The sequence below is a fragment of the Anopheles gambiae genome, chromosome 2 (assembly GCF_943734735.2).
Source record: "Anopheles gambiae chromosome 2, idAnoGambNW_F1_1, whole genome shotgun sequence".
NCBI classification, from domain to species: Eukaryota; Metazoa; Arthropoda; class Insecta; order Diptera; family Culicidae; genus Anopheles; species Anopheles gambiae.
Genome location: NC_064601.1, coordinates 102918102 through 102944829, shown reverse-complemented (window position 1 = coordinate 102944829; position 26728 = coordinate 102918102). Strand labels below are relative to the sequence as shown.

The window sequence follows — 26728 nt, the reverse complement described above, 5'->3', positions numbered from 1 at the left end:
CACTTTTCACTTTTAACTAGGGCAGCGTATTGGGTTGTGCGTGTGAAACATACAGAGAGCGAGAGAGAGAGGGAGAGAAAATAACCCACTCCCAGTCCGCTTTATTCATTCCTATCTGTCTACTTATCGACTAAGGGGGGTTATAGTACTGTGCATGAAAGCCCTAAGCATAGAAACACTCCCTACTGGAAACGCGAATTTCGCAGCACCGATCGCAACGGTGGCCGGTTTTCGAACGGATTGGTGCGCGGCATCGGCGGGCTGTAGTTGGGCGTCGGCAGATCCGTCTCCCCGCCGAGCGGTCCCGGGTTGGTAAGGTTCAGCCCGGTGGGACGCAAATTGACCGCGGCAATGCCACTGTTGTTCACGTTGAAGCTGTTGCGATAGTTAAGCTCGCGCGCTACCTTTGCCGCCGCCACGTCCCGTCGGACCACCGTGTTCATGAAGTTCTTTGGCGGGGGTGGCGGTGGGATGGGACGATTGTCGACTGTCGGACGTTCCTCCGGTTCGTTCGATTGCGGTCTGGCCAGGGGCTCGAGCGTACGGCTCACGACGACGGTTGGCTTTGGCTCGAAGGACCGCTGCTGCTGGCTCCAGTCCTGCTGCGGTGGGACGGGCGACTCTACCTGAATCGGTGCCTCGCTGATACGTTCCAGTGGGCGCCGGTACTCGGACACGACCGGCTGGGCGAACGACTGCGTGCGGGGTTGACTAAAGGGATATGTGGTGGGAGAAGAAGCAGTAGGACGGGAGAATACGGAAGAAAGCAGACGGCAGGGCGTGCAACAAACACTCACCTCATATCGTACGCATCGATGGGTGGCCGTCGCATCGTATCACCCTCCGGCACGTAGCCTCCGTTTGCCGTGCCACCGGTGGACTTTTGCTGCAAGCAAACCCCGAACGACAGAGAAACAGAGGTATGAAATATAAATCGCTGTGTACCGCCGTCTACACCCGATGATTGATCACCGATAAAGGTGGACGGATCGCACGGGCGTGTGTTAAGTCGGGTGGCTTTGATGCTTTATCAGAGCCAATCGCGCGTGGCCTTTGCTTACCTTGCGGCGCATCTGATTGTAGTCGTATATCTTAAACGTTTGCGTGAACATGAAGATCGCGAGCGACACGTTGACAATCCAGAGGATCCAGCCGCGGAATGCCATCACCATCATGATGCCGGAGACGTGCGCGGCCGTGGCCAGCACCTGGACCGCCGGTAGCACCTGCCCCATGTCGAACGGATACTCGAACAGTGCACGCTGGAGCAGGTAGCAAGTAAACATGTTCAATTGAATTTGGAAGGGAAAGAGTAAGCTTTTAGCGACCACTTACAACAATCGTATCGTAATCGATTGCAAACAGTATGCCCAGTGCCAGATCGAGCACGCTGATGATCATGGTGATGATGATCCAGATGTACAGGAACACATTTATGTAGCGCACATACTTGTGCCGTGCATCTGCAAAGGAGATTTTGGGGTGAGAAGCGATGGTCACTGGTTTGGAGCTCTTTTTCCTGAACAAAGCTGAGCTTACTTGTGAGCAGCGTCAGCGAGCTGATGCCCCAGAAGAGATGTATGATGAGGTAGACCCACACGAACGCGTGCACGTCGCCCGCGGGCATTAGATTGAGCGGCTGTACCAGTGACATGTCAATCGGTGGGATGTTCTGCTGCACGCAAGTACCTGTACGGAAGTCGTTTGAAGATTAAGTGCACATAAGTGCGTCTGTTGAGTGTTTTACTACGCTACTTGAGCACCGAGCCGTTTCTTTGCCAATTAGCCTTATGCTTAACGGGCAGTAGGCATTCTTCCAGACCATCATTAACATATTCAATTCAATGTTTCACGCATGACTCGACCTCCAACTCTATCGGGAGGAGGTCATAAACAGACATTCCTGCCAGCCTTGTGTGGGAAGCGATAAATCTGACTTCGTCATCGTGCCGTTTCTTTTATCGTTCTGTACCGCGCCTGAGGCTCGGGGATTAATTTGAAAGATTAAATCTTATCTGCATGTTCGCGCGATTTATCGTGGTCGCGTATCGATAGTGTGCCACAGAAGAAGGGTTCCGAACCAAAAAAAAAACCTAAGGATTCCGGTAACCGATTACTCAGAATTTATGTCACCCAAAGGAACAGGGTATGGAAGGAATTATGTTTTCGGAACCATTTTGGCCCGGGCGGCCGATTGCACACACACACACCGGCCTCCCACACACCGTCCTCTTCCTAATCGTGTCTTTCGATTTAGATAACGAGGCACCGTAAGGACGGTGTCTGCTTGCCCAAGGCGATTCATCATACGACGCCCCAAAACCTCGTTAGACACGAGATAGGTGCTTCTTCTTCGCTCGGTCGGTCGCATCCGCTACGTCAGGGTTTACTCACCGCGGAAGTAGATGTTAAAGAAGGTAAGCGTTAGCAGCGAGCCCATCGTGCTCGATTGGCCTGAAAAATCTATATCGCAATAGTACGAGATGATGCCCGTGATCGCGAAACCGATCCATATGAGGGATTGAAACTTTAAAGTGAAACAACAAAAAACAGACAAAAAAAGGGAACACATTCAGTTAGGATCACGATTAATTAGCACCAGCACCACCTTTCCACAGCCGTTAGCGACGATCACTTACAATGCCAAACACACCGGCAAAGATGGCAAACGGCCGAAAGACGTTATAGCTTGGGAGCATCATTTTTGGATGGCAGCGTGTCACGGATTTCTTCACTCCTACCAAGCAAACACTAGCGTAATCGCGTATACAAACACTAAGTTTTTTTTTCTTTCCTTTTTCTTTTCCTTTTTCTCAACACACTCGCACAGGTTCTAGCGTTGATGATTCACAGTGTCACATTTTCAAGCACACCCGTCGTAGATGGATGGGTTTTTGCCGAAAACGGTTCCGAAAAGGTACGTCGGAAAAGCGACGGAGAGCGCACTGTTCACACCTGCCCACCGGGACTGGTCAGACTGACGGGGTAAGTTAATATTTGTTGATCGAGACGTCCACCAAACTTCTTATCTGGTGCCGCTGCTGCACCGTATCGATACTAAGATAAGGGAACTCAAACGTCGTGAAACGGTCGGCAAACACCGTGAGAAACGATATCGATGTAGCGGGGGGTTGAGCGCGAAGCCCGACCACCGGACACCGGGCCGCGTGTTGTTTGGATTGATTTTTTTGACAGCAAATCCGAAAAGTAATGTTTTCCAACCGCGCGCCATAAACCATGGATGATGTGGTGAGTTACTTATCGGTAAACACTCAGGATGCAGGTAGTGGTTAGAACGTTCGGGAAAGATAGTGGAAGTAAAATTGAAATTGAAATTGAATAGAATAGAGTTAGAGTGTTTATTTCATAAATTAAAGCAGTGTAAAAACATGTTTATTTGGCAAACTAGTCAAATGAAACTGAAGGACACTTTTTAAACGTAACCGAAATTTGAAATATTGAAGCTGTTATACAGGTAAATATAAGGACTCACGTTAAATAGGACATGAAAAGCTTAAGTAATAGCAGGGGACAGACATATGAAGTCTATTTTTTTAAATAATTGATTGAAATATGCCGCAGCAAGGAAAATTTTAGTCAAAATAGAAATTGAAATTCGAAAACGACTAAGCGCCTAAGGTATGCAATACGAACGTCAGCCTTTGTACGAACATTTCACAATGGTTCAAGTGCATTTGACTAGTAGGACAGAATCGGTGTTGTTTGTGTGTTTGTTTATGTGGGTGCGTTTTCTTTTTGAGCATGTTGGAATACTTAATAACTAATTTGTGATCTAATTTAACGAACGTTCTTATTACATATTGGAGGAGCTTTCGAAATTCCCTTAAGATTGTCGATGGCCAGGTCTTTGTTCACATTCGTTAGCTTATAGTTTATTATAAGTTCTGGTTATTAGAAGTTTCAGGATTAGGTTAATTTCCATGGAGTTTGAGCCAAAGGAAAGAAACGGTAATTCAACTATTATGTCAATTTACTTATTTATTAATTTATTTATTTGAAATTGAGTTTCTTTTCATGGAAGTAGAAGATAAGAAAATCATATTCTAGTGAACGAACATCAGTTTGATCTTGTGTAACGTCCCTCGTCGATTGAAGAAGTTTGTGATATTTATTGACATTACAGCGTTTCCCACGATTTTTTGGTCGATTCCCATAATTTTTTGGTTCAATTCTATTGATATCCAATCGGACGATACCAATAAATTATGGGAACGAACTAAAAATCCATGGGATACGATGAATAAATCGTGAGACGAGACCAAACAATTATGGGAACCATAAAATCGTGGAAAACCCTGTATACTTCGTAGTAAGGACGGTTCAAAATGCTGTTTAAGCTGGATACAATCTCCTCATTTGTAAATTCCGACTTTTCTTTGCCAATTGACATAGGTACAACAAATTAAAACCACACCCATCATTCAATCTTTAACATAACCCGTATATTTTACTGTTTTTAAAATGCTCATTTAACACATCGACTTTGGGGGGGACTACACGTACGGGCAGAGTAGTAATGTTTTTTTTTCGCTACACGTATCACCATAAATCAATACTCTCGTTTGATGCACAAGTTTGCCTGTCAGTGTATTTATGGTCTCGCTAAAGTTTTCGTTAAGATTCCACCCAGCGCCCAAGTCTCTCTAGTTGAGTCTTCGGTCGAAATGGGTAGCATCCCATAGCACACAGTGCGCAGTGTTGTAAAAGGGAAAAGGGGGGATTGTTTTTGTTGTTTCTAAACAAGATAGGTAGAAATATTTACATAAAAATAGTAATAGCCCAACAGCCTGCACAGCTAGACTGCGTTGCCATCCATCTTTCTAGCCTCTGTTTGAGCTTCATGGCGAGGAGTAACTCGATCCACCGTATTAACCGGAAGGTCTACCGGCCTGCACTGACTAGTATTTGTACTCAGGACCGCTCCACTCTGTTTGGGGGAAGAGAAAGCGGTAATGGTGTTAAAACACGTTCAATTAATGTCTAAACTGTGACTTACTTCCTTCATCTGTGGTCACGCTGGACCGATCGTCCGGGAACGCTCCACCCTTGTGCGTTGGCAGCTGTTTCTCCTCGCCCGGGAAATCCTTCTCCTCGGTTAGCGTGGACGTAAACCGCTTGCCGGCAGGCTTCTTGTCATCCGCCGCCGGGAAGTACGACCACGGCAGCTGGTTGCGCACCTCCGGCGGAGCCGTTACCGAACTGCGCGGACTGTTGCCCGACTGTGGTGGCCCGGCAAGGTAGGAGAACGGGGCCGGTTGCCCCGGCAGATAGGAGAAGCGTTTATCGTGGAACGGATCGACCGTTTGCTTCACGTGCAGCGGCATCGGAATGGGCGATTCGTGTGCCGGGACGGACAGGTACGGTATGCTATCCTCCCGGAAGCTGCTACTGTCGTACGCATCGTTCAACGGTTCCACACTGCGCCGTACGTTCGGATCGGAGTGAGGGAGCTGTAGCTGGTTGGGCGGTGGCATTGGTGGATAGATGCGGGGAAGATGCTCGTGCGCCGGCTGGTGCACGGTTGGGAGTTGTTGCTGGGGCGCTTGATCGAGGTACCGGGTGGCGGACGGGTGCGTTTCCTGCCGTTCGACCGGTGCGCTGGAGGTTGGATGCATTACTTGACGTGGTTGCATCGAGTCGTGGTACGCCGGGGCCGGTTTGTTTTCCTTCCACTGCGTCATCGAGAGGCTTATTACAACGGCTAGGAATAGGAGGAACATGAACCAAAACACGACCGCTTTGCTGAAGGCGAGCCACATGAAGAGGGAGGGTGCAATGTAGTAGATATCGTCCACCTGGCCCAGTACCTCCCGTACCTCTGGGGAGTCTTGCACCTCTAGCAGGTTGATAACGCCATTCAGATCCTGGAAAATGGGAAAGATGAAGTTTGAGATGTTGATGGGATGTCAGGCCTGTGATATCAGACGCACCATAACGTTGATGAAGTCGATCAGATACGTCACGAATCCGGTGACATCGAGCGCCAGCACGAGGAACATCGCCAGGATCCATGGGTAGAAGCCAACCACTACGCAGCTACGTCCCAGGCAGGAGATGCACATCGTACCTGTGATGAGTTAGAAGTATCATCCCGAGAGAGGAATAAATGAATGAGATAGGAGGAGGAGGACTTATAGGCAAGGTTAAGAGTAGTTAACCTACCAAACAGCAAGACCGTAGTAACAGCCAGCGCACCATGCAGCGCAACAGATACGATGGCAAACACAAACGTACGCTCCACGGCATCGGTCTTGTCGGGGAATAGTTCGGGCACGTTTATAACATTACCGACGTCAATGCCTAGGTATTTCAGATCAACTGGACCACATTCTTCCGCTAAATGGTACAAAATAGGAAGAACGACATAACAGGGTTTGTCTTAGTTTACTCAAACAGGCGTAATATTATATTACAAAGTGCTACATACAGCGAAAGTAGAACAGGTACAGGCCGTACGTTTCCTTGGACTGCGTCATATCGATCTCACAGTTGTGCGCCAATATTGCAGTCGTAGCTAACCCGGCCATTAGCAGCGAGAATGCCTGTGAAAAATAGTGAAGGAGGAAGAGTGTCAGCACGCATCAGGGTGAGTCAGTTGCGGGGAATTAGATGTACTGATAATGGAGGAGGTTACAGAGATAGTGTAGCTGGGAGGCCCGAATTCCCCTTCGTTGGACTTCGTTGTGAATGAGCTGATTGTCGTTTATCTCGTCTGGCTAACCTGGCCCACAAGGTATGGCAAACAATAACATATTGAATGAAGTATACCCCGCGAAGAGCAAAGCAGGAAAAAACACCTCCCAAACAGGGTTCACATCCAAATCTCAATCTTGTGCGTTTTCCAGCTTTGCGCCAACACACACACTCCATCTGGGAGTCGTTGTACGTGACTAACGCCCAGTGTCCAGTTACAGAGTGCATTGTTGTTTTGTTGTTTTTTTTTTGTTCACCTGTTGTGTGCTATTTTGTGTGGACAACAAGCACCAAACAAAAACTGAAGCGTCACTCCAAGCCTTGCATCTTGAACGCGTGCAGCAAAAGTATAAGCAAACCGTATTTTCACCGTGTTTTTTTTGTAGCGAAATTCCAACCACACTCTGTTGGGGTGATAATTTTGGGACAATGGTAGGAATGTTGCAGGCAGAAATGATATCATTCCTTCATATTTAAAAAAAAGACAACAGAACATTTAATTGTTGGTAGTCAAATTTATCCCACTGAGGGCGCGGTGGTCAGTCGGGCGCAGCCACACAATCGTTTGCAAACGTGCGCCTAGGAAATGGGCTGTGGCGTGATGGGGCGCGAACTTGTGAAAGGGCAAGCGCGGTTGTAAACAAATCCTCTATTATCGGGTGGCCAACGAGGCGTTCATGAGCCAGGCCCCGGCACTGGCCCGAGCGATATATCCTCCACGTGACGTGCTGGTGTAAAACGAGGCGGTTATATCGCTACCCTGGGAAAGTGGAATGATATTTATGACCTATCTTATATAGGACCCGCTCACGTTTGTTTTCGCTTTGGGGTGGTTTATTTTCGATTTTTTTGTTGGTAAGTTACCAACTCGAATCAACTTCTACGCGCTCACACACCCATACTTTTCTCCTAAATTATCCTGGGCTTTTGGTAACAACCCCCCCACATTGGATTGTGGGTGGTGGGATGCAATAAAAGAAAGTGCTGGATATGATGTAATGTAATTAGCTACAGTGGGTGGTGCGTGTGTGTGTTTGTGTTATGACATTCATGTGTGAAGGTCAAGATGAAGGTAGAAGAGTTTGAAGAACCTGTTTAGGTTCGCCTGGGTTAATTAGCGATGGTGGTCGGAGTGGTACAGTCTGCAAGTTATAGTACCAAATCTCTTAAGGTCTGGGCTTTATAAGTAAAACTGATCCTATAAATTCACATTAATCACTCACAGTTACTTGGACAGAAATATTGGGACTAACTCTTTTTCTTCCTCTTCTTAATTCTCTTATTTTTCTTCTTTAGTGTAACTACCTTATATAGGCTTTCTTATAGGCAGGGATAAAACATGTAAGGGAACAGTACCAAACAGCAAACCAAACTTCTTAATGCGTTATCTCACGCTACAGTTATCCAAACGGATCGACGATACTCCAAACATATTCGGCAACGATAAGATCACTTTGTGTTAAGTACACGTGCACTGGTATACAGTTTCCGCACATTTACATGAAACTAAGGGAGCAAAGATTAAAATAGCAATGAAGAAGAGACTAATAGTGATCAATGATCATTTTTTGAGAACCTCGGACTTTGGATCGTATTTGAAGAACATTAGAGCCTTACACACCTCTTAAATTCTTTCCGATTTATGAATTTTCAAGCGTTTCTATTACTCTAAATAAGTTAAACAGACCTTCAACAGGCATAATAGTCTCCTTTTAATCGAATTCAATCTTTGTCATGTCCCCATGGTACAAGGACCAATCACCAATCACCAGTAATACCAAAGAAGTTTGAGATAAACCAAGACTGATTATGAGATTGTTGCATGAAGGAACTAGAAGAAGTTATTATTTGATACAAAAAGGCACAACAGTAAGTAGGTGATTAGGATGAAACCAATCACGAACTATTGTGTACAAGAAGAGGCCATTAGATTGGAGAAAAGGATCTTACAATCCGGGAAACCATAAATATACAAGCGCAACGAGTAAAACCGAAGCCGAAATGGTGCACAAAACATTATCTCTATCGGGTGTTAAAACAATGAATGAGTGATTGGGATGCCGGTTGGGGGCTGATAAGGATTAACAGATGGCACAGCCAACAGCACGGGGAGAGGGTGACATATGATGAATCATGTGTATGCGCGCGCGGGCGCGAGTGCTTTCGTGGACATTTTGCACTCACTAATGCGTTGCTTTTATCAGAGATCAGTGTAAGATAGCGGGAATGATTCATTGTTTTCAAAATAGCTGTTTTCACCTTATGGGCTTATTGGTTTGTGTTTTGTACAATTTCTCTTAAAAGCTGCCTTCCTAAGATCGATAGTACGCTTTGTCTACTAAATTACTTCTTAAATTTCCACTTTAACGCTAATCCTGATCATGTTCTTCTTTATAAGCTTATCTAACGTACAAAACTCACCCTTCTCCAAGATACTCTCCCTTTCCCAATGCGTAAAACAATTCAGCAATCCGCAATGCCATAATCGTTATCTTCGCAATAGGCTAATCAATGGGCCATCCCAGAGCAAATAGCTTTTCTACCCCATTCTGCCGTTCAACGATGCGTCATTTTCCAATTCCCCCCAAAAAAAAACAAAAAAACAACAAAGAAAAGTAACTTAGCGATGTGATATGAAACACAAAGACAAACCCTTTCCCGTGCATTCTACATCCGGGATGGCAACGGGCAATCGCTTTTCGATTGATTCGCCCTAATATCTTTGACCGCGTCTTGCGAGCGAAAGCCACCAAAGATGCATTTTCTATCCCACATCCGGTCAACGTAAACAAGACCTCTGAGTAGCTGGAGTAAAGTGGGGAAAACACATCTCCTCCACCGCTCGCTCGCTCGCGAGCGCTTTCAGCCGTGACAAACTTACCAGCGTGATCGTGCCTATTACAAACACGGTCATCCGTGGACCGAGTCCACACAGCGTACAGCTGAAGCCCATCTTAATGCGGCCACCAGGCGACACTGCCCGAAACTGTGATGCCCGATGATGATGATGATAACGGATGATGATTCTCGTTCAGTTGAGGTTTCGTTTGTTTCCAATTTCGAGGTTCGTCGCTGTTGTTCGTTTCACTCGTTGTTGTTTTTTTTCTTCGTTTTAAATGAAGGGGATAAACTCGTATTTTCTCTCGCGTTTTGCGACACTTTTAATTCGTTAGTTATCTAGTTGTATAACATGCTAGTTATTGCACACAAAAAAAGAATGCACAAAAACATCCACAAAAATCTTTTCTTCTTGCCTGCCGGCCACTGTACAATCGGAACTAGAACTCAGAGCGCTCTCTTGCTTACCGCACTGCGCACCAGCACGACGAACCGAACACGAACCGTCCCGTGGCGCGTTTCCACATTTTCTGACCGTACCGCGGCGAGACGTGCACCACCGAAGCGTAGCCACCGAAAAAACGCAGCCCAGTGCCCCAAGTGTGTTAAAACAATAAAATCACTCCGCGCACACAACACCGCACTCGCACGGTCGTTAGCGCTCGGGACTATCAGCTTCTGGTGGCTTTTTGGCTGATTAGATTCGACAAATGGGGTTGTAGCGCGGTGTTTGTTTTTATCCCAGCTATCACAACCACACAGACACACACACGCGTTGAGGGTGGTTGAGGACAGGTCACGAACACGAAGGCAGATGGGTGGGTGGTTTAATCGAGGTGCAAACGATGTTTTGTTTGCGCCAAACGGTTGCAGATGGCCGCCCGGAGCAGAGTGTTCAACTGATCGTCTCGCTGGACTAATGGAGCTGGCTAAGATCGATCGATGCCATCCGGAACCGGATAGCTGTCGCCTAATTACCAACAATCGATCGACTCTCACACTCTACAGCAGCAGCAGTAGCAGCGACTCTTCTACACTTATCAAGTGTCCGCGAGTGACTGTTGCCGCAAGTACAATTTGTCATCATCGCGCCTGTTCGCGCGCGCAAAAGGTGGTCAAGCAAGGGGAGGATGATGGTGATGATCGCAAGCGCAAACCGAGGTGGAGCACTGTTTAGATAGTTACCCTCACCCGGTGCTTTCTTGCGCCGCCTGTGATTGCACCTAGGGGTTGGTGGGGGGATGAGCCCCAGCCCAGCGCAATGTTGTGGAGTGGCGGCACATGTGCGTTAGTAGTTTACCGGCAACAGTGAAGCAGTTGCGCATACACAAAGACACACAGTAACACGCACACACCTAAGGGAAAAAGCACAGCCAAGATAAGCTGCCAAGGTGCACGTACCCCCGGTGTATATAGCTGCCCGATATGCATCAATAACGAAATTCCGAGCGCTGACAACGGTACGGTTCGAGGTCAGTTTTGGCCCGGCCCCGAACCATGATTGATGGCGTTGCGTGTCTTTTGTTCCATTTGCAATCACTGTGTCGCGTTCCCTTCGGCATAAGGGATGCAGCCGTGGGGCGCGTAGTGAGGTGTACAATTTTGCGCGCAGATCAGCGATCCTCGCCCACCTACACGATCGGCACCCTTTTACTGCCACGATCGTAATTATTATTTGCAACAGCAAACAGAAATAAAAATCGGGCCATTAAACGGTGTTTTTGTACGTGTAAGTGTGTGTGCAATTGCAAACTGATCATTCGATATCGCTTGCCACGGGCGATCGTGTCGAATGCTTCCGAATGCTTCTTGCATAACTGACAAGTTCCTACAGGTGTGAGAGCTTCCGCAACGTGTGAACGCGCGCGCGACTACTACTACTTCGCGTCCAACATGTTGTCGGACCGTATCTTTTCTATGTCAATTTATTAGGTTGACGTACATGGACGGACTTTTTTGTTTCGTTGTTGCGCTTGGCATACAGGAACCAGTCGCTTATCGGAAGTGTCCCATCACATTCGATTGCGTGATAAGATGGGAGTTTGTGGTGCAAGATTGATGCGCACCCATGGTCAATATTAAGCTGCTTGTTTGTATTACTTTTGCATTTAATTTGCAACACTTTTAATTTCCTCCAATGGTGGCTATTTTTTAATCAAAATTTTACCTGCGTGCTTTGTTTCTTCCTGATGCTTGATTGCGACATTTTTTTAAGCAAAACTCTTGCCGCGTTGTTGTCTGCTTATCGTGCTTGCTCAACAACGGTACTAGCTCTGTGCGATAAGCTGCACTTTGGTATGATAACGCTGACGACACCATTACGACCCTGCCACCATACCCGCCATCGGCAATCTGGACTAGTTTTATCGTCCCCTCGCTTTGGCATTCGCATTCCACTCTTTGCACATCTCGTACGCCAGAGAGTGAGCTGGGTAATTAACCTGCTGCTGCTGCTGCTGCTGCCGGAAACTGACCCAGGAAGGAGCTGGATAGTGCCGCGTAGTACTGTCTCTCGATCTCTGAGACACAAATGCGCCTAGAAAGTAATGGCTGGGACCCGAGAGCGGGTTTGAGCCGGGCATTGATTTCCTGTTCCGATAGAGGGTGCACCTCAGCATGTGTCCGGTTGGGTGCGATTATTGTACACTTTTTTTTCTTTGCTTTTAATTTTTTTCACTCTCGCGGTTGGTGTGGCACGGGGGCAAGACAGACCAGTCAGGAGGGGGTTGGCTGTGGCGTGTACTGTTTTGTACGCGCGTAGAATTATAAATAATTCTATTGCTAAAATGGTGCATTGTTTGGAGTATTCCGACCACGCAGATCTAGGGTGTTTGATAGGCAGTGTTTCATCTCGTATTAAATAGCTTAGACGCCCGCCCTTGAGGCGTAAATTTCGATGAACGTATGAAGGTTGTTTCCCTGTTTGTGATTTTATTGTAGGTATTGATTATATAAATATGTTTTTCTTTATTTTTAATTGAAAAAGTATCGGTCTAATTAGGTCTAATTCTAAAGAAAAGTTGATCGGATAATCGAACGACTGTCGATCTTGCTAAGAGGGGATTATTATTATGTTACGAGCTGGATTTATAGTTTTGAAGTAAAATGTCCTCTTTGTATTTAACTTGTTAACATATCGCTTCTGGCTTCAAATCTTAAATAATGGATCTCCTTGTTATGGATGGTTCATAGATGAAGTAACTGCTAGACAAAGCAAAGAAATCTTCTCGGTGGAGATGAGCTAAAGATGTTAACGATCGTTGGATAGTAGAATAGCTCTATTAATATTTATTTTGTTTATTTTGGTTGCAAATGTTTTAAAGAAAGTGATGGTCGTATGGGTACAATGCTCAAATAGCACGACTTATCAATATGCCTCTCATGAGTTCAAGTCCTTTGTGAACCGATTCCATTTACTCAGAACTTTTGAGAACAATTAGACTCAAGCGGTCCGATGGTACAGTCGTCAGCTCGAACGGCTCAATAACATGCCCGTCATGGGTTCAAGCCTAGAATAGACCGTCCCCCCGTAGCAAGGATTGACTATCCGGCTACTTGGTAATGAATTGAGTCTCGAAAGCCTGTACAGGCCGGCATGTCCGCGTAGGACGTTACGCCAAATAGAAGAAGACTCAAGCGCCACAGATGAAGCTTAAACAACTTGAAAATTTAATATCCCTAGAAAAAAACGAAAGCTCCATAAAATCACTGGTTTGCTCAATAGATGGCGTTTTAAAACTCATCATTTTATATTGCTGTCCTTTTCTTGCAATGTGTTTCGCCTAGCTTCATTTAATCATGACCTTTATACCCTTCAAACTTTCCGAGCAAAAACTCTACGTGAATGGTCGGGTGGTCTGATACGTTGGGTTACCTTTTTTCTATTTTTAGAATGCATCAGAATTACCGTCTGCTAAACGAAGTCTTTTTAGATTCTCTTTAGCTTTAGAGCTTGAGCCGTTTAACACTCGTTTAGTGGTCGTTTAGTGGATTTGTGGCACTTGGGGAAGATTAAAATGTATTAGATTTTTTAACATTTTCTAAAATTAATCCCGATAGTATCAGGATAAATTTAAAAGGGGTTAATTTATTAAAATTGCATTGTTTGGAGTATTCCGACCACGCAGATCTAGGGTGTTTGATAGGCAGTGTTTCATCTCGTATTAAATAGCTTAGACGCCCGCCCTTGAGGCGTAAATTTCGATGAACGTATGAAGGTTGTTTCCCTGTTTGTGATTTTATTGTAGGTATTGATTATATAAATATGTTTTTCTTTATTTTTAATTGAAAAAGTATCGGTCTAATTAGGTCTAATTCTAAAGAAAAGTTGATCGGATAATCGAACGACTGTCGATCTTGCTAAGAGGGGATTATTATTATGTTACGAGCTGGATTTATAGTTTTGAAGTAAAATGTCCTCTTTGTATTTAACTTGTTAACATATCGCTTCTGGCTTCAAATCTTAAATAATGGATCTCCTTGTTATGGATGGTTCATAGATGAAGTAACTGCTAGACAAAGCAAAGAAATCTTCTCGGTGGAGATGAGCTAAAGATGTTAACGATCGTTGGATAGTAGAATAGCTCTATTAATATTTATTTTGTTTATTTTGGTTGCAAATGTTTTAAAGAAAGTGATGGTCGTATGGGTACAATGCTCAAATAGCACGACTTATCAATATGCCTCTCATGAGTTCAAGTCCTTTGTGAACCGATTCCATTTACTCAGAACTTTTGAGAACAATTAGACTCAAGCGGTCCGATGGTACAGTCGTCAGCTCGAACGGCTCAATAACATGCCCGTCATGGGTTCAAGCCTAGAATAGACCGTCCCCCCGTAGCAAGGATTGACTATCCGGCTACTTGGTAATGAATTGAGTCTCGAAAGCCTGTACAGGCCGGCATGTCCGCGTAGGACGTTACGCCAAATAGAAGAAGACTCAAGCGCCACAGATGAAGCTTAAACAACTTGAAAATTTAATATCCCTAGAAAAAAACGAAAGCTCCATAAAATCACTGGTTTGCTCAATAGATGGCGTTTTAAAACTCATCATTTTATATTGCTGTCCTTTTCTTGCAATGTGTTTCGCCTAGCTTCATTTAATCATGACCTTTATACCCTTCAAACTTTCCGAGCAAAAACTCTACGTGAATGGTCGGGTGGTCTGATACGTTGGGTTACCTTTTTTCTATTTTTAGAATGTATCAGAATTACCGTCTGCTAAACGAAGTCTTTTTAGATTCTCTTTAGCTTTAGAGCTTGAGCCGTTTAACACTCGTTTAGTGGTCGTTTAGTGGATTTGTGGCACTTGGGGAAGATTAAAATGTATTAGATTTTTTAACATTTTCTAAAATTAATCCCGATAGTATCAGGATAAATTTAAAAGGGGTTAATTTATTAAAATTAAAATTTCAATATTAAAAAGAAAATTAAACTGAATTAATAAGACGGCCTGAATTTTATACCGCTCAAATCCCATAGTGCAAAGGACGGCTAGAGAAAATGAGCGAGATGCAGCTATGTTCGAACGTCAAAAACCCTCGCTTTGGCCTGCGGGCCCACGAAACGTAAACAAAACAGTACGCCTGTAAAACGTACCGCGCTCCAATTGAGTGTAAAGTTTGTAGTCTTTTGAACTTCATCTTAACTCGCTGGACAATTACTAAAACAGTTAACGCTACCAACTTATCGTCTAATGAAGTGTTTCGTGTCTGGGTGTGACACAGACGATAACGTCGTCAGTTATACATCTGTGTTTTACGTAAAGTAAGGAACGAAATTTCTCGCTCGCTGTTGCTAACCGCTACTTCTTTTGCTAATAAACGTTCCATTCCCACAATTCCAGCTGCCCTACCGATCCGACCATCCAGCAGCAATGGTTCACCCTGCTGGAGGTGACCGATCCCGATGCCATGCGTGCGCTGGTAGACGGACGATCGAAAGTGTGCAGCTGCCACTTTACGGAGGACTGCTTCGGGCATCATCCGGTGTACGGGTATCGCTATTTACTCGCCACGGCATTACCAACAGTTTTCCCCCCGCGGAAGGAGATTGAACAGCCGAAGCCCGATAGCGCGGAGCTGGAGAAAGATCCGGCGCTTGATTATTTTCTAGTCTATCTAGACGATCCTCCCGGGCCGGCCTTCATCGACCAGGTGGCATTGGCGGGCGTGACCAGTGGGCTTGATGTGATTGGAAATAACACTCCCTTGGAAGTGAAGCCGGAACAAGAACAAGCGGCCATCCAAGAGGATGATGCGGAGCTACAAGAGGAATCCAACGATGTGGTAACGATTGAAGATGAAGATGGCGAAGATGACGATGCCATTGAACAAATCGGTATAGAGTACGCCAATGGCAAGTACTACTTTCTTAAGCTGGATGATGAACCCGCCCCCGTCGGTGATGTGCTTGTTTCGGCAGAGGAACCGAATGGAAACGAACTGGAATTCAGGAACAGCGAAAACGCCACATCAACTGATGCAGATCAGGAAAAGAGTTTACATGATCTGAACGAGAATTTACAGCAGCTGGACAAATTCGTTAGCCAGCAAGATGTAGGAGAGGCGGACGAGTATGACGAGTACGAGATGGATGTAAGCGACCAAGAAACAGAACAGTTTGCCGGCAAGCAAGTGCACTTAGAGACGGTGGAAGAGAGATCGGATACAGATGTGATCGAGGTAAAGGACGATACGGAAGTCGATGTTGTGAAGGAAGAGTATGAAGTTACATCGTCCAAGGATACGGCCAGCGACTCGGAGACGGGTGGCGACGACAACGACTACGACTGCGACGCATTGAGCGAGGCAGATTATGGACCGATCGAGGCACTGGAGGAGGTGTCGGTGTGTGGTGATAAAGTTCGGATTCGCGATGAGAACGAAGGCCTAAACGTAGGTAGTGCTATATAAGGAATCAAAGAAAGTAAAGGATTAAACATGTTTTGTTTTTTTAAGCGATTCTTTTGCGAATATTGTGGGCGAGGATTCCGGTTTAAAAGCTTGAAGGATCGCCACACCCTGGTACACACGAAGATGAAAAAGTTTTGCTGCGAAGTGTGCGGAAGAGGGTAAGTAAGCGGATTGCTGTTAAACGGTGTTTTAGTTCAGTGAATAATTTCTGTCTGTTATGTTTCGTCCGCTAGCTTTACGCAAAAGATCAACCTAACCATCCACCTGCGCACGCACACGGGCGAAAGTGGGAACAAAAAGTTCACCTGTCAGATCTGCGGGAAGAAGTGCATCCGGATGAGCGAGCTCGAGGCGCACATGACCGCCCATCTGCGCAAGTTCCCGCACGTGTGTCCGCTCTGCCAGGAGCGCTATTCGGACGCGACCGGGCTGTACGACCACTTCCAGGTAGAGCACCGGAGCGAGATGACGCTGCGCGAGCTGATCGATCTGCTGTCCGAGAACGAAAACGCAATCGTCATCTCGGACAAGGAGGCACCGTCCAACATTAGGCGGGACGATGGTTCGTACGAGTGTCCCGTGTGCAGCAAGACGTACCGCATGGAGGCCAACCTCGAGCGGCACAAGCGCAAGATGCATGTGAAAATTTACAACTGCCCACACTGTCCGCGCAAATTTCTGTACAAAAGCCTGCTGCACAAGCATCTGCCCTCGCACACGCTCGAGAAGCCGTACCAGTGTCCGCACTGTGCGCTCTCCTACACGCAGCGCGTCAACCTGCGGGTGCACATGGAGCGCAAGCACGCGCAGCAACTGAAGCAGCCGAAGAAGGAACCGAAGACCGCCAGCGAGCCGTCCTTTGTGGTCGCGACGCTCAACGCTGACGGTGACGTTGTGGAGAGCATTGAGACTGCCCAGTCGCCGGCGCCGCCGCCGCCACGGATCACCGGGCCGCGAACACACGACTGTGAGGAGTGTGGGAAAAAGTTCCCCCGCAGGGCGTCGCTGTTGCAGCATGCAGCGGCCCACAAAAAGGTGCACAACCCGACCACGTTTGACTGTGAGGTGTGCGGTATTTCCCTGGCCGCTCGCGTAGCGCTCGAGAAACATCGGTGGCGGGTGCACGGCGAGCAGAAGAACAACATGAACGTGATCAGCAACCTCGATCTGCGGAACGTTACGATTTTACCAACCGCCGACAACCGGTACCTGGAGCTTGGTGAGTGGATTGGGGTGAATTGTTGTGCGTTGCTTTCGGTCGCTAACAGCATTTCCTTTTTTTCTCGCTACAGACGTGCCGGACACTATATCAGAAGATTACGAACACGAAGATTAAGGAACGAGGAGTAAAAAGTCGCCGTACTGTTGCAGGTATGGCAACTCAGCTAAGAGCATCACAGTAGGCAACAGACAGTACAATTTGTTCCTGAGTTACGCGATTAGTGCCGCTCTCCAGGTCTGCTTAAGTCGAATATCGTGTTGTAAGGCTAAAGATAGAGCCATAGAGAATACGTAATTTATCGTTAAAGTGGGTGATTTTACCTATGAAATTGTTGATTTTGGATCATACATTCGGAAAATTAGTATATTTTTTTATTTTGGACGATTTTACGATTTCAACAAACTACTAATTTTACATTCCAACATTTGCGCAATTTGCTCCAAAAACTGTCAATTTATTTAAACCGCACCATCTCAAACCCTCTATAATTGCGTAACTCAGGAACAGACTGTACAAAGGCTAACAGTAAGCTGTAAGTCGACTGACAATTCGAACTCTTGAGTTTAATTTTTTGCCACTGATATCGGGTAACTCTGGGATGTCCACCATAAATTGTAATTGGTGAAGAAAGAAGACTCCTCAAAATGCCAAATTGCGCGTTTCGATTGCTTTATTAATATGTGTAAATCCGTAAATCGCTATCACTTTACAGTGCAGTGTTTTGTGAAAGTAGCACAGAAGAAAGAAAGAAAAAAATAACAAAACAATATAATCTGGGGAGGGGCTAGCCACAAAAACGCACGCACACATTGGCAGCGCGCAGCAGCATTATCGGTCATCATCCCCAGACCTCCACGGCTGACGGAGCGAGCGTAAGCTTCAAAAACACAGAGTGTCAGGGCACACCAGTAGTTGTAGTACATAGCGGTAGGAAGGGCAGTAGACAGCAAGCGCCTCCGGGGTTGTTTTTTTCTTCTTCTTTTTCGCTAAGCAATGTTCCGCGTAACCTTCCGGAAGTAGTTCTGCATCTGCTTCATCCGCACGTCCTGCAGCTTCCCGACCCGGCCCATCAGCCGCTCGTGGCGACACACCTCGCAGAACTGGCGCGTCACCACGTGCATCGGGCTGCGGTAGTAGACGTCCGGGTTGCCGTTCGTGCTGTTCTTCCGGTGGGCCCACATGTGCAGCATCACCTCGACGAACGAGATGACGAGCGCGAACAGCTTCGGCGTCACGAACAGCAGCGGCAGCAGGAAGAGCAGATGTGCGGTACTGTTATAGCCGACCGTAATCTCCTGTGGGTCCAAAGAGAGAGACAGAGAGAGAGAGAGAGAGAGAAGAGATAGTAGTAGATTTGAGTGTTAGTTGTTGTTTCTGGATGCAGTTAAACGATGCTACTAATACTATCTGAGCCCTACGAATTAAGATCTTAACCAGACGCACGCAGTCACACATACAGACATCCATCCCCACACACACACACACACACCCACAAACATTCACTCCACGGTAGCTCTTATCACTAAGCTTACTAAGGCTAGTACTACAAGGGGGGGGGGGGGGGCAAAAAAACAAAGGTTAAATAGGATAACACACGAAACGTTCGTCTTCTGTACCTCGTCCGCGGGCGCACGCGCCCCTTCAGGCGTGCCTTGGTCCATCGCGTTCGGTAGCAGTAGTAGTAGCAGAGCGTAGCCTAGAGTAATAGCCTAGAGTACCTAGAGTGTATGGATGTCATTTGACAGGTACCTCCTTCATCATCGGTATCATCTTTTGCTTGCACGCCATCAGCGCGCAGCTGACGCTCGGGGCGGCCGGTGCCGCGGGCCGCCGGCCGATGATGCCGCACTGATTGCGCAGGTACTGCTTCGGTATGTGGAACTTGGAGCGCCGCCGCCGCGACCCGGCCTGCTCGGTCGGGTCGCTGCTCACCTCGCCCGTCTCCTTGTCCAGATAGATACGCTCACGATCGTACCCGCCGACCGTGCCGTACTCGATCTCGCCCGTCTCGAGGTTCAGCATGTCTGCAAAGAAGCGGAAGAGAGACGAAAAATTGTGTGATTTGGATAATCTTGATTGATTGAGCTGCTAGTGTGAGTGTGTGTGTATGTGTGTAATATGCACTAAATTGCGTCTTCGCGCGGAGAGGAAGCGGTGCAAACTTTAAAATGATTGATTGCGCGAACAATCCAATCTGCTGGACGAAAACGCTTTTCACACATTATTTTTTATTCTCCCTTCCCGGTTTTTGTTCCCCAAATGCATGTGTGTGTGTGTGCACAGCCGAAATTCTAAGTTGGTAGTAAATTATGCAAATGGCGTCAATTACCAACGCGACGATCGACGACCGTAAAACGTGGACACAACCAGCAGTGTGTCCACAAGAGTCCGGCCAGACACGAGACATCACACCGGTGGCAAGCAAAAACAAACCAATAAATTTCCATCAATTCTCTCCACGAGGCGTTGGGTCAATGTGAGGGGGGGGGGGGGGGGTGCACGTTCCCCCGAGCAAGTCTGAGGTGCAAAGGCGCTCCTACGGCGCAAGCTAGGAGAAACCTTCGCAACCCGCGCGGTCGTGATTGACCCGTAAAGCATAAATTTATGTGCAAACTTGCCTGTATGTTTGTGCGTGTGTGTGTGTGATGTCTTTTTCACGTTTTTTGGTGAGACATCTGGATCCCTATCGATGGTGTTTTGAGGGGGGGAGAGAGAATCACCGAAACGATGCAAACTGCTCGTCTTCATTTAGTCTCCTCGGGACCGCTAATCAGCATGCGACATTTGCACGCGAGGAGACTGAGGATGAGGAGAAGGAGCAGGAAGAAGAAGGAAGCAATGGTCAAGCATTTGCTGGACCCTTGAACCCTGCAGCGCGAGGTCCGCACGATTGCGCTGGACCGGTGGCCTTGCTTGATGGACAATTCGGTATGCTAATAATGGTGCGCAATGAAAATGGGCAATTATTGTTAGATCGGTAAGGGATATTGGAGTCCCTAGATTTTTTTGTTGTACCTGGTACGGGACAATTTGACCATGGTCCAACATTGTCCAATTTATTAAATGTTTTCCCTTTAGGTAAGTTTGAAACAGCCGGAATGGGGCGCACAGAGGGCTGTAGTTGCACGCTCACTTGAAGCGATCATGTGTGTGCCCCTACCCTAACGATCGTTGCAATTAACCCACACGCCACGCTCCATTCGCGTACTACGATATACGAGGAAGCAAAATCTCATCACCCATGCAATGGAATCGCTCTTAGTAAACATCGATTAACGCTCATTTACCAGTGTCACGTTGACGCGGTAACGATGGAAGCTGTTAAATCGGTTACTACAGAATGGGGAAGAGCGAAATGAGTTTACTCTGGACGCTGGTTGTAGCTCGTGCCGCCTAAACTACTCCGAGTACCGTCTGTGGGGGGTATAAAGTGCCACTTTTTAAGCCATCCCGAGCGCTCATCATCATTTGTCAAGCGGGTGGAGGTAAGTCAGAACATTAAGCTAAATGTAGGGCTTTTTATTTGCCCATATAAGCGACGCGAAATGTGTCCGGGGAATAAAATTGTCACACAAAACACAATACTGATTGTATAAGAGGGTTTGCAACGATGTTTTTTGTTTCTTTCTAATTATGATTAGCATTGTGTGAAATGTTAACGATTTGTGGGCGCTTCAACGATCGTTCGTCAGCTGTCATTAATAAATGACATATAGGTAAAAGGTAAACTGTCGTAAAAGTGCATACGTTTGCATATTCTTGGCGCCGTGAAAAAATCAATTTTATTGGAATACAAAAATTCTACAATGTTACACTGATTTCCGAGTCAGTTCTCAATACAAACAGCATTCTTTCAACGCTCGCGAGATGATTTTCGACAGCTGTCAGGCTGTGTTTTTGTCAGCTGGACCCTTTGAAAAATATCTCGCGAGTGTTGATTAATGCTGCTAAAATTGAAGTCTGACTAGAGAAAAGAGTGAACTATATTGAAGAATTCATTCAGATCTTTGTAGGATCTTGTTTGTACAAATATTGTTGCAAATGTTGCAAAGGGGCATTTCAGAATAGAGAAATTCGTCTTCACTTTGTCATTATTTTCTTTACTATTATGTAAAAAAATGAACAAAAAAGCTAAAAGTTCTCCAAAAAAAAAACTGATGTCGAGAACATCTGTTCATCAATTACAAGTTTGGACAATTTTGGACATTAGTTTGAAATACTTGTAATGAGGAATACGGTTTAAAACAAGTGACAGTGTCAAAAAGCTTGATGTTATTCAGTCTTCCTTTGTTTTTTTTTATTTTTTATTAAGAGTTCATAGTTCATAGTTCTTCTTCTGTTTGACGTAACGTCCTAGGCGGACATGCCGCGGCCTATACAGGCTTTCGAGACTTTATTCATTAACAAGCAGCCGGATAGTCAATCCTTGCTAAGGGGGGACGGTCTATTCTAGGCTTGAACCCAAGAACCCAACCCAAGATGTTATTGAGTCGTTCGATTTGACGACTGTACCACCCCGTGGGAGACGGGAGAGTTCATAGTATTGATACTTAAACATTCTCCACCTATTCTAGAGAGCTCAAGTTTCTAGGAAATCCTATTGAGCCATTAAACCATCGGAATATAGTTATTAGCACATAACATTCTATTATAATGAGGAAATTTGCAGTAAAATCCCAAATGATTTCTCAACATGCTGCTGTACAAGCACCAGGCACCCAGACGGCAATACATTTTCAGGTCAGGTTTGTTAACACAGGTGATAAGAACTTATCAAAGCGAAAGGAAGGAAAAAAGCACACATTATATATTTTCCATGTTTCTTTACCAAGTAGAATTTCTTCTTATGTTGGTGTGTGTTTCTTAGCCATTGGATCACCATTTAAAGTAAATGAAACCAATTAAAACCATCTTGGAGCAGGGATTTCCGTTGCGAGCAGTGCTAATAATCCTCTTATTATCAACACCTCACTTGATGGGGAATCTCAAATTAATCGCTAACGCTGTTTGCCAACCAAACCAGCATGAAAGTGAAAATGAAGCCCAATTATTATCTGTTCCGATCGATCAAAATGCGATTCACAAACAGCCTAGCAGCAGCAGCAGCAGCAGTAGCTATAACGGGCTAAGCCCCCATAATCGTGGTCATTTTGCTGAAGAGTATCACCAGCGTACCAACGGCATTGAACCGAGACGATAAGAGACCTGGTGATCCCTTCGTGTGCGATACCTGCTATTTGTGTTTTTTCCCTGTTTTCGCTCATAATCAATGTGTTGCGGTACCGGGCGCAACATTAAATGCCACGCATGCTTATCTTCGTATGCCAAAGATACCCAACCATACGTTTGCGCACCTTAGAAACAAGAGCCCACTTCCCCTTCGCACAACGTTTGAGATGAAGATTTGTAGCAAACAATTGTTCCATCAGCGTGTGATAGCAACCACTTTTGAAGGTTGAAGGTCTGCCAAGTCAAGTTCAAGGGACATACCACTATTAATGGGTTTCTCCATTTGGTGTCCTGTCCTTTGTGCTACCGTCCAATGACAAATGATGTACTGTTTATGTATCCCCCGTCTTCATATGCATTAAGCAAACTCAAACCACAAATTATCGAGCCTGTAAATGTACATGCTTCATTGACAACAGCCACAAGATTTGGTTGCTGCACAGCAATTAGATGCCATCACGCAGAAGTCACAGGCCGTGTGCGGCTATTAATCTATTACCTTTTCAAGCCTTCGCGCACCGACTTACCTGGTTCGTTTTGCTTCTTTTTTATCCACAGAAGAGAACGCAGAAGATGCTTGATTGTTGGCTGAAACGTTAGGCCTTTTTTGCTGTTGCTGCTGCTGCTGCTGCTGCCACAACCCTTCAATTGTATGGCACACGCAACGAACCGCACCAACAAACGCTAGCAGCACACAAAAAAACCCGATCTTAGGCTTTTGGGGACGTGGAAGAGAGGTACTTGTCTTCTTCTTGGTTCTGTACACGGCACAGAAAAGTTCTCTTCTGAACACTGCCGTGTGTGACGTCAGCCGTGTTTTGGGGTGGATGTCCAAAGCCAAAAAAAGCTCCTTATGTTTGGCCTCCTTACCGTACCGAAAGGGCGTCCGTTCTTCTCGTATTACCGGCCAGGTGGGGGGAGGGGTTTTAATACGATCGCTCGCTAATGTTTTGCCGTGTATTGTCCGTCGTGTCCGTCGTCGGCAAGTGTGCTAAAAAACTGCGCAACAACACCAACACGCCGGCGCCGCCGCTACCTCACTGATCTTTGATTTCCTTCAACGGTCAGTTCGAGGGGTGCTGCCGGCAACCCCGCTGAGTAGGGGTGGAAGTAGGGTTGATATTGTTGGAACACAAACACACACACACACACACGCGCGCGCTCGTACAGACTTGCTTTTGTGCTTTGCGAACAAAATGGACGATGGGGCTTTCGCGGCTGAATACGAAGCGATCCTTTGCCTTTCCCTGCGTGGATGAGCGTGTCCTGCGTTTACTTCCAGACGTGGGCTGTATCTCACATCTTCCCCAGGCTTCTACTGCTCTTCTACTTCACCTCACTTGTGGGCACACAATCAAACACCACCGCGTTATTCGCTCACCGTCGGTTGCGTTCACCGCGATCACCTTTCCGTCGCGCGTTCGACGACGGCCGGCTGACGATCATTTCCTAACGCTCGCCAACACACTCCAGCACACACACACACAGACACACACACGCCCCGAAATAACGTTTCGTCTGCCCTCGTTTTTCTGCTTTCACCTTCACCAGTTTTCTTCTACCGCTGGTTGTAACCTTTGACTTGTGCACCCCGTTGCGCCTCCACCGAACTTGAGCGTTTGTCACTTGGGTCACACGATTAAAACTGGCTAATTTATTTTTCACATTTACCCAACCAAACTCCCTTGGCTTATCTTCACTTTCTGGTGGGGGGATATTAGAGATACTCGCTCAAGAGCACGATCCGCTTCGCCGCGAGTATTTCAAGCGAATGAACACCGAACGCCCGTACGCATCTGAGGGGTTGCGCGTTGAATCACGCAAAAACCCCACACCGATTGCGATACGCCGACAAACACCAGTAGGTTCGGTGTTGGTGTGTGTTAGTGTTAGCGCTGAACAATGGGGCAGAAGGATGGAAATTTAGGGAATATTTTTTCCACCCCCCCCCCGCATTACAGTTTGTTTACCTTTTTGCGCATTAAAAAGTACGCAAAAAAGAAGCACAAAAGAACACGTGGTGTGTATGCAAAGGAAAATATTTAAAATCTAAAAATAGCCACTGCGCATTTGGTGGGGCCACGTGGTAAGTGGAAAAGAAAAATCGGGCAGAAAAACAACCCCCAAAACGCACCCACTTTCGGTCAATTCTTTGTTCGCCTGCGCCCCATAGTGCTCACTGCTGGTGGCGGTTGTTTGGGGGTTGTTTGGGGGTTGAACAGACCCTATGGCTGTGTGTGTGTACACTTAACCATCGATCGCTTTGTTTGCGAACGACGAAATCTTCGCCCCTCCGTCCGCCGCTGTGTGCGTGTGTTTTCATCTTTACAACCCCATCCGCAAAAGACCACGCCACCCGGCTGCGATACGGCGCCCCGCGTGTACGATTTACTCGACTTCCCGCGAGAGCCGAGGGCTTTTGTGTGCGCGATCACAAAAACAAAGATTCGACCGGAACCGGAATATCGAAGGGGGGGGGGGGGGTTTAGAGAGACAGGTACAAAAAGGGGTAAAAACAAAAGAAAATCGCTCATCAAAGGAACGAAGGGTTTTCTAGTGAATTCTCGTGATTTACACGGCTTCCGGCTGTTGGGTTTTGCGGCTGTGATCGAGAAATTGTTCGCTTTTTGCTTATCAAAAGCAGGGGAGGGAGGGGGGCTATAGTGTAGGGGGGTGTGAGTGGGTGCGCGCAAATCAGCAACGAGCGATAAGATAACGTGTGTCCCCCCGGTCGGCCGTACGGCGGATTCCCTTTTTTGGGATCCTTTTGGGATGGATTTATGATGGTGTGGAGACGGAAGATTGCGAAATTGTCGCCCCCCCCCCCCCCCCCCTCCAATGGTGGGGGAAGGCCGTGTGGGAGGTAAAGCAACTGCAGGTTTACGTGTGTGTGTCTGTGTTGCCGGTCGGCCGGAGTGGAAAGCAAACACACTTGGCCGAAGGTTGGAGCGTTCGCGACTGCCGCCGACTGCCACACTTGACGCTACCATGGGAAGGGAAGGGAGAAGGTTTAAATATTTGGACAATTCGGGTAAACTTTTCAAATCGATCTTTTTGGTTTTGTTTTGCTGTGACGTATGCGTACGATCGCTCGCACACACACACACACACAGACAGATACAAACACGTAGTAGTGAGCTGCAGCATCGATAGTACGTTTTTCTAGTGCTGATTGGTTTCAATTTGGCTGTGGCCGACGTGTGGCCGACCACAATTAACCCGATGTGTCAAATTTCGCGCGCAGGAGGCTGGTGGAGGGAAGGGAGTAGGATATTATAACTACCCCAAAGCATCGGCTGTCCTCCCATCCGCCCCCATGGACAAGGTTATTAACATCCTAACAAGCACAATGAAAATTGACACATTTTCGGCAGTTGGGGTTTTGGGGGCTGTTTTATTTTGGGGTGTTGATGGGCGGAATGAAGAAGAAGAAAAATACCCACATAACGAGTAAATTGTTGGTGGATGGTTAATTTCAACCCTCCACTAAAACAAAGGATCATGGTGTGAGGGAAGTATTAACGCGATCTTGTTTTAATGATTTCATTCAGTGCAGGTCGGTTTTAAAGACGATCAATCGTTTATGGTCTAATTTATTGACAGCATAGGGAAGAACTGTTTAAGTTGAAATTACGCCTTAATGGCCCGGTTTAGACAGATAAATGGTTGTTTTATCAGAATTAGAACACCTCACCTGGGCTGTCGCTAATGAGGTAATTTATTCTGAAAACGGACTTAATATTTATATAGGGTTGTATGTTCGGATGTCCGTTCGTCCCTTCTGGAAGGACGAGACGGTGGCCTCTAATTT

General features: G+C 46.5%; 4 protein-coding genes across 5 annotated transcripts; 1 reads left to right on the top strand and 3 right to left on the bottom strand.

The window, feature by feature from the left end:
* Nucleotides 1–29: 29 nt before the first annotated feature.
* Nucleotides 30–2810, bottom strand: LOC5667217 (uncharacterized). Its single transcript, XM_001688843.2, has 7 exons — nucleotides 2640–2810; nucleotides 2395–2527; nucleotides 1540–1689; nucleotides 1336–1463; nucleotides 1062–1262; nucleotides 798–886; nucleotides 30–711 (listed from the first exon to the last, which is right to left on the bottom strand). Exons 1-7 carry the CDS (start codon nucleotides 2700–2702, stop codon nucleotides 183–185), a joined length of 1293 nt encoding a protein of 430 aa, XP_001688895.2. The 5' UTR covers nucleotides 2703–2810; the 3' UTR covers nucleotides 30–182.
* LOC1277133 (zinc finger protein 568) lies at nucleotides 2810–18340 on the top strand. 2 transcript variants are annotated; one of them, XM_316572.5, is made up of 5 exons: nucleotides 2810–2985; nucleotides 15398–16448; nucleotides 16512–16624; nucleotides 16700–17685; nucleotides 17759–18340. In XM_316572.5, the coding sequence occupies exons 1-5, from the start codon at nucleotides 2843–2845 to the stop codon at nucleotides 17800–17802; spliced, it is 2337 nt and encodes a 778-aa protein (XP_316572.5). In that variant the 5' UTR covers nucleotides 2810–2842; the 3' UTR covers nucleotides 17803–18340. The 2 variants fall into 2 exon arrangements, with proteins under 2 accessions (XP_316572.5, XP_061503199.1); XM_061647215.1 differs by lacking the exon at nucleotides 2810–2985 and adding an exon at nucleotides 15039–15318.
* On the bottom strand, nucleotides 4442–10614 carry LOC1277144 (uncharacterized). The gene is made up of 6 exons (XM_061647217.1): nucleotides 9596–10614; nucleotides 6449–6563; nucleotides 6184–6357; nucleotides 5952–6088; nucleotides 5018–5885; nucleotides 4442–4948 (listed from the first exon to the last, which is right to left on the bottom strand). Exons 1-6 carry the CDS (start codon nucleotides 9665–9667, stop codon nucleotides 4920–4922), a joined length of 1395 nt encoding a protein of 464 aa, XP_061503201.1. The 5' UTR covers nucleotides 9668–10614; the 3' UTR covers nucleotides 4442–4919.
* On the bottom strand, nucleotides 18341–24752 carry LOC4576568 (uncharacterized). Its single transcript, XM_001237837.3, has 3 exons — nucleotides 23445–24752; nucleotides 19438–19712; nucleotides 18341–18983 (listed from the first exon to the last, which is right to left on the bottom strand). The coding sequence occupies exons 2-3, from the start codon at nucleotides 19708–19710 to the stop codon at nucleotides 18675–18677; spliced, it is 582 nt and encodes a 193-aa protein (XP_001237838.2). The 5' UTR covers nucleotides 19711–19712; nucleotides 23445–24752; the 3' UTR covers nucleotides 18341–18674.
* Nucleotides 24753–26728: the final 1976 nt, after the last annotated feature.